Source organism: Nycticebus coucang, chromosome 18 (genome assembly GCF_027406575.1).
Source record: "Nycticebus coucang isolate mNycCou1 chromosome 18, mNycCou1.pri, whole genome shotgun sequence".
Lineage (NCBI taxonomy): Eukaryota > Metazoa > Chordata > Mammalia > Primates > Lorisidae > Nycticebus > Nycticebus coucang.
In genome coordinates, this window is record NC_069797.1 from 15,957,472 (window position 1) to 15,969,698 (window position 12,227).

General features: G+C 43.9%; 1 protein-coding gene across 4 annotated transcripts in view; it reads left to right on the top strand.

The window, feature by feature from the left end:
* The first annotated feature begins 3,306 nt into the window (after nucleotides 1–3,306).
* Nucleotides 3,307–12,227, top strand: part of ELAC2 (elaC ribonuclease Z 2) — a 28,707-nt gene continuing 19,786 nt past the window's right edge. Inside the window, exons 1-8 of one of the 4 annotated variants that reach the window (XM_053568019.1) lie at nucleotides 3,307–3,914; nucleotides 4,533–4,583; nucleotides 4,997–5,067; nucleotides 5,753–5,817; nucleotides 7,165–7,222; nucleotides 8,830–8,898; nucleotides 10,320–10,445; nucleotides 11,729–11,787. In XM_053568019.1, the coding sequence (XP_053423994.1) occupies nucleotides 3,679–3,914; nucleotides 4,533–4,583; nucleotides 4,997–5,067; nucleotides 5,753–5,817; nucleotides 7,165–7,222; nucleotides 8,830–8,898; nucleotides 10,320–10,445; nucleotides 11,729–11,787 (735 nt within the window). In that variant the 5' untranslated portion in view covers nucleotides 3,307–3,678. The remainder of the gene's footprint in view (nucleotides 3,915–4,532; nucleotides 4,584–4,996; nucleotides 5,068–5,752; nucleotides 5,818–7,164; nucleotides 7,223–8,829; nucleotides 8,899–10,319; nucleotides 10,446–11,728; nucleotides 11,788–12,227) is intronic. The other 3 variants (XM_053568015.1, XM_053568016.1, XM_053568018.1) reach the window with 3 other exon arrangements.

Consider the following 12,227-nt stretch of genomic DNA (forward strand, 5'->3'; position numbering starts at 1 on the left):
GCACTAAACTTACTTTTTTATTTCAGATTAATATAAGAGTACATATGTTTAGGTCACATTGTTTGCATTTGTTAGGTAAAGTCTAAGTTGTAGTTGAGTCCTTCACCCAGTGAAAACACATCATATCTCCCCCCTCCTGCCCCTCCCCCCACTAAACTTATTTTTTAAAAGGCTTTTCTTGTCCAGGTGTTGTGGCTCAAGCCTATAATCCTAGCACTCCTGAGAGGTTGAGGCAGGAGGATTACCTGAGGCCAGGAGTTAAAGACCAGCCTTAGCAAGAGCAAAAACCATCTCTATGGGCAGCGCCTGTGGCTCACTGGGGAGGGTGCCAACGCCATATACCGAGGGTGGCAAGTTCGAACCCAGCCCCAGCCAAAAACCAAAAACATCAAAAACCATCTCTACTAAAAACAGAAAAAAATTAGCCAGGTGTGGTGGCACAGGCCCATAGTCCCAGCTACTTGAGAGGGTGAGGCAAGAGGATTGCTTGAGCCCTGGAGTTTGAGGTTGCTATGAGCTAGGCTGATGCCTTGGCACTCCAGCTCAGGCAACTGAGAAGAATTCTGTTTCAAAAAAGAAGAAAAGGCTTTCTTTCAATAATCAATTAAGATAAGCCAGATGCAGAAAGAAAAGTACTGCATGATTTCACTTATATGTGAAATCTAAAAAAAAAGGACTTACAGGGTGGGCTCAATCCAGTCGGTAACAAACAACCCCTAGCCATAACCCCAAGTGGGGCATGCAATATGTCATAACTACCGAACATTGCTGTTAAAGCACCAACAAAGTCATCTAAACAAAGGACATGGCTATGTCCCCCAAAAACTTTATTTATGAAAACAGATGATAGGCTGGATTTTGTCAGGAGACTTGCTGACTTTTGGTATAGCCAATATGGTTCAGTAAGGGGATACAAGTTTAAATTTGTATGAAAAGCATCTTCATTCACTCCTGCCATTGTATTTCTGTGATTGATTGTATAACCTCATTTAGAAATACTGTCTTATCATGTTGTGCCCAGGAGTGCCACAAAGACCACACTGCCAAACAAGTCAAATTTACAGCAGAGTCCTTTTATTGAAGAACCAGCCAGCAACTGCCTCAGCGTCCCAACTTGGGGTTTCTGAGAGCAGCCCCGAGTGCTTAAGGGGTCAGGTTTTTAAGGCTTGGTCTGCATCCTGGTTGGCACGCAGGCTGTCCAGGTGCATCCAGGTAGGGTAGCAAGCAAGCCCTGAACAGAAGCAGAATTTTGTAGTTAGCTATACATGGTACCTCTTTGTTTTAATATTTTCCCCACCTGGTATTTCTTAAAGGTCAGTCTGGGGATAATAGGTACTTCCCGGTTTCTAAGGGGAGTTAGTCAAGCAAGAAGTTAGTGAGTACTTTCCCATCTATCTTGGGAATGAACCAGACTTACTCCATTTTGTTGAGGGCTTGTAGCCCAGAAATTTTCCAGGAGTTAATTGGTATTGTTCTACTTTAGTCTAGGCCTACCAATCAAAAGATCAATTGGAGGCCCTTTCTGAATGGAAAGCCTAGGCCAAAAGATCAGAATTCCATCCTCACATTGTGCTAAGTCCCACGAGTTGGTTCCATGTACAGTTTGGTTAAGTCAGTTGCATAGTTTCTAGCAAGTTATTATGCTTCTTTCCTAATCTGTGAAATGAAGACAACAATTTCATGAAGTAATGGCATCTATAAAGAGTGAGATCAGTAAGCCAAGTGTGCGCAACCAGACAGCTTACATGAAAGGAGATGGAGGCAATGTGATGGTTCTCCTAGAGCAGGCATCCTCAAACTGTGGTCCGCGGGCCACAGGAAGCGGTGTGAATTGTATTTGTTCCTGTTTTGTTTTTTACTTCAAAATAAGATATGTGCAGTGTGCATAGGAATTTTTCATAGTTTTTTTTTTTTTTAAACTATAGTCCGGCCCTCCAACCGTCTGAGGGACAGTGAACTGGCCCCCTGTTTAAAAAGTTTGAGGATGCCTGTTCTAGAGTCTAGCCCCTAGACTCTAGTGACTAGAGTAAACTGAGAAGTTTAAAAGTTCATAGTCACACATAGACAGTTTTAGAACCTGCTCAGGGACTTAAGGGCAAAGTAATTTTTCCTTGGCAGACTACATGATTTGTTTCAAAATCACTTTTGCTTTTAAAATATCTATTTCAGATGCATTGTGGCCAGCAAATTTGGAGTTGTCTGGTTTCTAGGGGTGTAAATGTGTAGTATCTTAGATCCCATGGAAACAAAAACATCCCTATCCCAATCTCTTAAATAAAGTTTTCCTATTACTACCATAGTTTTTATTTTGAATTTACTTATGGGGATGGTGGTGTCATAATCTTTTCAGTAAGCCCTCTAAAGGTATGAAGTAGATCTACAGAGTTTGCCTGACCCTCAGTGGTATGGTTACTTCAAGTACAAAACATGTTTTCACAGAGCAATTGGTAATCTTTCATTGAGCCCATTTCATATTTGAATGGAGCTTCCAGGTCAATTATCTTCCTCCTTTAAAGATGCTCCCTCTCTGTATTTCTAGTAGCACTAATTGAGATCTCTCTCAGGGAGGAATCCTTATTAGCTACACAAGGGTGTACCAGGTCTCTCTTTGCTTTTCTTTTTTTTTTTTTGTAGAGACAGAGTTTCACTTTATGGCCCTTGGTAGAGTGCTATGGCATCACACAGCTCACAGCAACCTCCAACTCCTGGGCTTAAGCGATTCTCTTGCCTCAGCCTCCCGAGTAGCTGGGACTATAGGCACCCGCTCTCTTTGCTTTTCAAAGGACTAGTATTGAAACATCTACCCTTGTGATGACCTTGGTCAGTGTACATTTTATGTAGATTGAATCATTTTCCCTTTGACTTGCTATCATTTGATGAGCCACTCTTCTGTGCCAGTGTCACTCAAAGCAATGTCAATATGTTATTAGGTGATTTAATTCTAGAAACCTTCTGAAGCAGGTACGTTATTACTCCTTTTTACAGATAAAGGAACTGAGACTCAAAGAGGTCAAGATCACTCAGCTAATAAATGACCCAAGACTCTCTCACTCCAGAGCTTGTTCGCTTAACCTAGAAGTTAAGAATAGTTAAATTCTTGCTTTTCTTTCCACACTCCAGTAAGAATGATCATTTGAAACATGGATTCGTGCAAATTACAATAGAAATAAAATTAGTGAAAGCTTGTATGCTAACAACCAACATAATTTATCTCTTCACATTTAATCCTCCCAAGTACAAACTTAAGCTCTGAGCGGTTGACTTTGCCTAAGGGCGCTACTTTTAGGGTGGAGACAACACTGGTGCCTCCCAGCATAACGCTAAACTCCCAAAGACCAATTCTTTAACCAGTATTGTTTTATCTGGGCCTATATTCCCGGAAGTCCCGCCCGAGGGGAAGGGCGGTACCGGAAAAAGTTGAAGTGGGAAAAGCCGGAAAGGGACAAGGGGCGTGCCTTCCGTGGCGCTCTAGCATGCCTCTACTCTATAGCCACTGCCAATTGACAGGTCCCAAGCGGAAAGACTCCTGTTTACTGGATAAGCAGCCTCGTGTAGGCGGGCCTCTCGGTTTGAGGCACGCTGATTGGCTGGATCCGCCATGCGAAACGGAGGGGCGGTTCTTGGGGCACGCGGACGGAGGTGACCCGCTGCTTTCTTGCTCCAGGCGGAGACGGGCGCATGTGGGCTCTACGCTCGCTGCTGCGGTCCGTGGCTGGGCGCACCATGTCACAGGGATCTGTCCGCCGCCAGCGGCCGCCCAAGGACCCACTGAGGCACCTGCGCACGCGGGAGACGCGAGAGAAGCGCGGTCAGTTGGGGATCCCCGGGGGCCCGAACACCGTGTACCTCCAGGTGGTGGCGTCCGGCGGCCGGGATGTGGGCGCAGCGCTCTACGTCTTCTCCGAGTACAATCGGTCAGTGCGCCCTCGCCGGGACTCTGACTGGGCCTCTGCGGCATCCCCTGACCAAGCCCCGCCCTGCTGGGCACTCCATGCTGTCCGGTGCCAGAACATCGCGGCTCCTCCCCAGTTTCGGTTTCCCTTGATTTACTGTGTGGGATTTCACTGTTGCAGAGGTTTTTGGCGTTTGGTGGGTGGGAAATCCTAGATTGTTTAGAATGTTTTCGTTCATATGATTTCTGGCCTTCAGGGAAGAACTTCAAACTTGGGTCTGAGCGTCCTCTTCCCAACCGTTGGGCCCTGGGCTGTCTCTTCGCATGCTCTAAGCCGTATCCACTTCCGTGCACCCCAAGGCCAGGGGCTGTTAGTTAGTATATGGGGTAGACAAGTTTGGTGAGAAGCCGATGGGAGGGGAGAAAGACCCGTCTTGCCCCGGCACAAGTCCACACAAGCCTCCACTCCTCTCCGCCCCTTCTAAGAAGGGTTCAGAACCTGTCATCCTAATAGCAGAAACGTGGCCAGGCAGCACATGGATTTTTAACGTTTGTTCATTTCCAGAGCCTACAATAACACATCTAATCGATGTCAGGGATTTTACAGACTAGAGTCTTTTGTGTAATGTTTGTCTTATAGGTATCTCTTCAACTGTGGAGAAGGCGTCCAACGACTCATGCAGGAACACAAGTGAGTCAGTCATTTGCTTTTGGGGTGGGTGGAGATGATTATGGGGCTCGTGCTTGTAATCCTAGCACTCTGGGAGGCAGAGGCTGGTGGATTGCTTGAGCTCAGGAGTTTAAGACCAGCCTGAGTAACAGCAAGACCCCATCTCTACTAAAAATAGAAAAAGAAAAAAAAAAGCAAGGTAGGCATTGTGGTGGGTGCCTGTAGTCCCAGCTCAGGAGGCTGAGGCAAGAGGGTCACTTGTGGTGGGTGCCTGTAGTCCCAGCTCAGGAGGCTGAGGCAAGGCATCTACCCACAGCGAGTGAGACTCTGTCTCAAAAAAAAAAAAAAAGCTGAACTGAGAGGCTGGTGTGTATTTTAGCAGAAGACACGGTCCTTGGTCAGTCCATTTTATCCTGCGCAAATGTTTTTCTTAGGTTGAAGGTTGCTCGCCTGGACAACATATTCCTGACACGAATGCACTGGTGTAATGTTGGGGGGTTGTCTGGTAAGTACATTCTTTGCAGGATCAGAGCCTGGTGGGAAGTCTGGGATTTTAACCTGGTTCACCTTTGCTTTCATATTCTGAGTCCAGTGGAGCTGGTATCTTTTTGTGCCAGCTCAGTGTTACCACCTACTTGGCTTCTTGGGTTGCTGGGCCAGAGTTTTTTGGCAGAAAACTGGAAAGTTTAGCAGAGGTAAGTACAGTAGGTAATTACCATGGGAGCTATTGGCAGGCACACACCAATACCAACTATGAAGAGTATCTCATCATTCATGTTCATTAGCTGATCAACTGGGAAGATCAAGATTGTGTTGTAGACAAATTCTGTAAGGTTGGTGATATGGATGGATGGAGTGGAATGTTGGACCAGTCTCCCTGTTCCCAGAGCTGAGACTTGGCTGAGGCAGGTGAGGCACCTAAGGTCCGTTTTTCTAGGTGCCTCACTGCCTCACCCTACTGTCAGCTTAGCCCATTCTAGAGGCATTTGAGAATATTAGGCATCCCTTATGCCTCTGGCTAGCTTCACTTCTGCCCTGCACTTGTTCCCTGGAGACAGTTTAGAAGCTGGAATGAGAACATGTAGATAAACAGATAAGCACAGGCTGCTCCTCCTCCTCACCCCCCCCCACTCCTGGCAACGACTACAGGTCAAGTTGACGAGAGATCTGATTTTGTTCATCCTTTTTAGGAATGATTCTTACGTTAAAGGAAACCGGGCTTCCAAAATGTGTACTTTCTGGACCTCCACAACTGGTGAGTCTCTCCTGACTCACCTTTCAAAACCAACCCCTTTTTTTTAAAGGTTAAAAATTTCTCATTTTTGCAAATAAGTCTTTTGCTCTCCAGAGTAAGCACTTCACCTAACAAGTAAAATAGTCTTTTGAGTTCAAAGCCTAATGAAGTGTGTGACCTTGGATGAGATAAATTCCTTCTCAGCCTCAGTTTCTTCATCTATAAAATGGCTATAATGTTTCATAGAGGATATATCAAAGATTAAATAACACATATAAAGCACTAAGTCATTTTATAGATGTTTGGCACCAAGTGGGTCTGCAATAAGTGGTAGCTTTTGTTTATACTCATGTATCAAAGTTAAGACATCTTCTTACCTTCCAAACCAGCTTATTACACTGCAGAGAAGTGTACACATTGTTAATACTGTAGAATGTAACATTCATTTTCCAGTTCTTAAGAAAGGCAACCAGTCACTAAAAGCTATGCATTCTGTCTCCAAAATAATGCCTAAAATTCATCTATTTGTTCACATCTCATTAAGGCCTTTATTATTTCTGTCTTCTATATCTGTGTACTTCAGTAGCCTCCCAGATATTTTCCTGCTTTTCTGTAATCCATCCAGCCACAGAGATCACTATTAAAGCAGAAATATGTCACTTCCCAACCTTCTTCAAGCATTCCCCATTATAATACACTCCAAGCACCATAATATGGCCTACTAGACTTGTAAGCCCTGGCCCCTGCCCACACTTCCATTTGTAGCTGGTCTTCCCACCCCTTTGCCCAGCCAAAGCCCATGCATACCTCACAGCTTTCGTCCACACGTGAGTTCCCTTTGCCTCTTCTTATCCCTGCCTGTGTCATTACTGAACATTCAGGGCTCAACCAGCAGCTCATTTACTTCAGAGTACTAGTATTTTATTTCTGGGTGCATACAAGCCCTTAATTGTTGAGAGATAGATTCCATGGCCTTATAATCCTGTTTAACTTGGACCTCTTAAATTTTGAGTATTAGTTCCTTTTTAATCTCTGGACAAAGTAGATCCTAGCTTTCTGTGTTTTGTGTTTTTTATGCAGAGTGTTTATCATCTTTGCTACAAACTTGTCTGTATTATCATTTGTTTCATTTTTATCATCTCCACTGGGTTTATAAGAGCAAAGAGTCCATCTCTTTGTCACTGTTAAACCCTTGGCATCTAACATAGGGGACACTTAGTAAATATTTGTTTAAATGAGGTGCAGAATACTTATTAAAGTTTCCTTTATGTTGTTACCCATTGATACTTTTTATATGCTTGAGTATTTTGTTGTATTCTGTATTTATTTAACCATAACTATTCACCTTTTTCTTTTTATCTTCTTTAGGAAAAGTACATAGAAGCGATCAAAATATTTTCTGGTCCATTGAATGGAATAGACCTGGGTATGTCTTTGACTATGACTCATTATCTACTATTTCTTACTCATATATGTCCTGACCTCTCAAATTAGAGTCCATTTAAAATATCTCTTTTCAAGTAGGGATTAGACCCCCCCCCTCCAAAAAAAATGTAAATTAAACCTTAAAATCTAATGTTTCATCAACTTGAGATGGATTTTTAAAATACCGCCTATGGCGTTTTATATGCTCCCACCTCATGCTGCAAAAATATGGGCCAGGTAGTCAGGAGTGATTTAAAAGCTGATCTGTGCCCACATACATTCTACATAACAGTCTGCATCCACACACCAAGGTTTCTTCCTGAGTCCTGGAGGTGCTTCCCATTGTCAGATTGCCTTGAATTCCTTGCAGGAAGAAGTGAGGGTGTGAGCTGAGAAGGTTTTGTGGCTGTCTGTACCTTGAACTTCAGCTCCATCCAGCTGTGGCAGGAGGCTCACAGGCTCCTGATGGGAAGAGGCTTCCCTGAGGATGGCAGCTGACAGGGTTGAGTTTGTACCCTGGTCCTGGTCGCCTGTTCATCTTTGGATTATTAATACTCCTCTTTTGTAGATGAACTATTTTGTTTCTGGCTGCATGCCTCCCCTTAATGGTTGAGACAATAGATTCTCTTGGCCTTACAGTCCTGTTTAACTTGGACCTCTTAAATTTGAGTATTGTTTCTTTTTAAATAATTTTATTTTTCTTTAGCGACAGAATCTCACTTTATCGCCCTCATTACAGTGCTGTAGCGTCACAGCTCACAGCAACTTCCAACTCCTGGGCTTAGGCGATTCTCTTGCCTCAGCCTCCCAAGTAGCTGGGAGTATAGGCACCTACCACAACGCCTGGCTATTTTGTTATTGTTGTTGCAGTTTGGCTGGGGACAGGTTCCAACCTGCCACCCTTGGTATATAGGGCTGGTGCCCTACCCACTGAGCCACAGGTGCCACCCTTTTAAAATAATTTTTAATTTTTTTTTTTTTTTTTTTGAGACAGAGTCTTGTTATGTCACCCTTGGTAGAGTGCCATGATGTCATAGCTCACAGCAACCTCAGACTCCTGGGCTTAAGCAATTCTCTTGCCTCAGCCTCCCAAGTAGCCGGGACTACAGGTGCCAGCCACAATGCCTGGCTATTTTTTTTTTTTTTTTTTTTTTTTTTTTGTAGTTTTGGCCAGGGCTGGATTTGAACCCGCCACCTCCAGCATACAGGGTTGGCACCCTACTCCTTTGAGCCACAGGCGCCACCCCAATGCCTGGCTATTTTTTTGTTGCAGTTGTCATTATTGTTTAGCAGGCCTGGGCCAGGTTCGAACCCGCCAGCCTTGGTGTACGTGGCTGGCACCCTACCCACTGAGCTACAGGCGCCAAACCGTTTTTAAAAAAATTGTTTTAGTGGGTAGTTACCAGTGCTCATAACACTTCTTTTCATTTGGCTGTAGCTAATATAAATGACTGACAAAAACACATTTTTTTCTCCCATAAACATTTTAATCTATTCAGACATTCTTGTTTAGTGGTTTCAGTTACTTAAATGATTGGTGGACTTGGAAGTTAATTTTCACACATCTTTACTAACCATTCACTTTCCTGTTGTGTGTTTTTCATGTAGCTGTGCGGCCCCACTCTGCACCAGAATACAAGGATGAAACCATGACTGTTTACCAGATTCCCATATATAGTGAGTAGGAAAGCCTGATTTCCTCATAGGAGGATGGAAGGCCTAAGTAAGGAAAGCCAGAAACTGCCTGAATACTTGCCATTGGGGCACCCTGTTTTGTGTTCTGAGAATGACTGGGGAATTTAGCTAAGGAATTAAGATATAGTTTCTGCCCTTCAGAAGCTTTTAGTCTTTTTTTTTTTTTTTTTTTTAAGTAACTCAAACATAATGATAGTGATTATGCTTTGGAATATTACATGATCAACCACTATCAGAAAATAGATTGCACACAGATTTGCACATTCACTGCTTAGGGTTTATTTGGCACAGACATCAGTGTCCTCCTTTGATGAGAGGCTTCTGGAGAGATTTGCACAGATAAATACTTTTTTTTTTTTTTTGTAGAGACAGAGTCTCACTTTATGGCCCTCGGTAGAGTGCCGTGGCCTCACACAGCTCACAGCAACCTCCAACTCCTGGGCTTAAGCGATTCTCTTGCCTCAGCCTCCCGAGTAGCTGGGACTACAGGCGCCCGCCACAACACCCGGCTATTTTTTGGTTGCAGTTTGGCCGGGGCCGGGCTTGAACCCGTCACCCTCGGTATATGGGGCCGGCGCCTTACTGACTGAGCCACAGGCGCCGCCCAGATAAATACTTTTTTAATAAATCCTGATAACTGCATACTAAAGGAAGTGTGGTTAGGGAGTAAGGGATCAGAAGCTTCTACAGAGCTGTGGGTTCTGGGGCCAGATGGTGTGGGTTTGACTGAGGAACCGGCTGCGTGTCAGTCTCGTCCTAAACATGTTCCGCATCTGGTTTTACCTATGTGAAGAGAATACAAAGCAGCAGGGACGTTCGGATGCCAGCGCCCAAAAAAGGCCAGACAAGTCTGGTGTTTGACAGGGAGACAGGGCCTATGCTGGCTCCGGGGCAAAAGAGGCTGCGGGAGGGCGTGGCTGGAGCAAGGCATGAGTGCCTGTGGGCCTGGAGCAGACTGTGCTGGGCAACACTGCCCTGGCCTGTTCACTCCTGGTCAGAAGCCTCCTCGTGACTGCTCTCACCCCACCAGAGTAGTGCAGCCCTAGTTGTTCCTTTCCAGCACCCTGTTCTTCCCTCTGTTGCTCATTACAGTTTACTTTTCTTCAGGATTTGATTTTTTATTTTGCTGATCCTTGTTTCTCCTGGGTCCCAACAGGCCTTAAATGAGTGAGTGCAAAGGGGCAAGCATGGCTTCTCCGGAGACCATCGCTTGCTTTAGCTTCTTAGAGCCATGAATTTTTTATCTTGACCTTGAGATTTAACTGCAAAGTGACATTCCTTCTGGAGATGGGTACTCTTTGGGCTTCCAGGTGTTTAGTGAGAGTGGTAATAATGAATCAGTGCACTACAGCCTGCACGCTGTTTAGTCAGCCTGTAATTTGATGGTGTCCTGTACTGCCCAGGTGAGCAGATGTTTGATCAGCACCAGCCATCACAGAGTCCAGAAACACCTCTCAGCAGGCTCAGTCCAGATCAGTCTTCAGACTCTGGGTCAGCTGAAAACAAGCAGCAGCTTCCACTTGGTAAAGGTACAAACAAAACACCAGGAAGACTTGCATGTTCTTTATTAGAAGGAAGCCATGTGTGTAAAACAGATTCTTCTTCCTGGACACATTGTGACTCTGTCTGTGGAGAGAGTGAGGAGGGCGTTGGGAACTGTAAAGAGCAGGCAACAGTTTGGAGCCTACCAAGGCCTGGTGAGGGGAGAACAGAGCCTGCAAACTGATGGATACGGCGGGCTTTTATATTTTTCTTTTCATTAATGGGTCATTAATGCAAATTAGTTTTTCATTAATGCAAGAACCATAACTGCTAAGCTGACAAGACAGTCAAATCAATGAAAGGATCTGTACCCTGTCTTCCAGAATGACAGTCTCCTGGGAAACTGAGTTAAAAGTCCAGGATTAGATAACTGAGTTAAAAGTAAAAAGACTTTTAACTGAGTTAAAAGTCCAGGAGGGGTTGGACAGCTGAAGAAGTCTGTTGTCCTTGATAGAAGGACAGTGCTGGCAAAGCTCAACAGGACTTTCTTCTTTCTACCCCAAGGTTATTTCTGTCTGGTGACTTAGAAAAGTCCAACCCCATGCACTGTCCCTTTTTTTTTGGATAGCCCAGGGTGAAGACTGAAACATACATTTTTCTGCAAACCTTTTAGCTTTTGTGTTATTTCACGTATTTATACATGTGTTGTAAAGCACGTTCCATTTTTTTCTCTCTTTCCTAGTCCTTGATAAAATGTGTCATTTGAAATCATTTTTAAAAATTTCACCTGTGCATGGTGGCTCAGGTCTATAACCCTACCACTCTAGGAGTCTGAGGTGGAATGATTGCTTAAGCTCAGGAGTTTGAGACCAGTCTGAGCAAGAGCAAGACCCCTCTCTACTAAAAACAGAAAAACTAGCCTAAAAACTAGCCAGGCATCTTGGTAGGTGCCTATAATCCCAATTACCTGGGGACTGAGGCAAAAGGATTGTTAGAGTGTTTGAGGTTGCTGTGGGCTACAATTATGACACAGCACTTTACTGAGAGTGACAGAGTAAGACCCTGTCCCCCCCCCCAAAAAAAAATTCACTTGCTATTCTAAAGTTTTTCTGGAAAGAATTTTGTGTCTTCCATTTACCCAAGTACATCTCAACATAAGTAGAGGAAGAAAGATCTGCTTGAGAATATTAGTGTCTTCATCTTTTCTATTGGTACAGTAATGTTCATTTAATTTTTATGTACAGTAAAACTAGGTATCAGGTGATTTTTATTTGTATGATCTGTACAACCTTCACATTACCTTGTTGTAATCAAGTGTGTTTTTCCTCAGGTGTTAGCCAAAAAGGGAATGGCCGGGACCCTTCCTTGGTTGTAGCTTTTGTCTGTAAGGTAAGAGCACCTTTCCATGGGCTTGTGTGTGACCTTGGGCTTGGTCAGCAGCCTTTGGCTAGTACTTTTTAAGAAATTCAGAAGTAGAAGCTCCTCAGTTAACCTGTGCCAATAAGAAACACAGACACCAATTTCTTAAGATACTTCCTGTATTGTTATGTCCTTTTAAATTGTCTTCCAGGGCTCTGTCAGTTTCTGGATATATTCATTTATATTAATATTTGTCTATAATTGGTCTTCTTGGAATTCAGAAATTGTTGAAGGCTGTTGTGTGTTTTTTCCCTTCAGATCTGTTTTCAGACTCTTTCAGCTGTGTTTCATTTTATTTCATTTCTCTGCAGTAGTTGAGGTCTGACATCAGATCAGTTTTAATATTAGCTAGCACTCACAAGGGCCCGGACCTTCCACTCTGAAGTTGATTAATTCCATTAAACATTTTT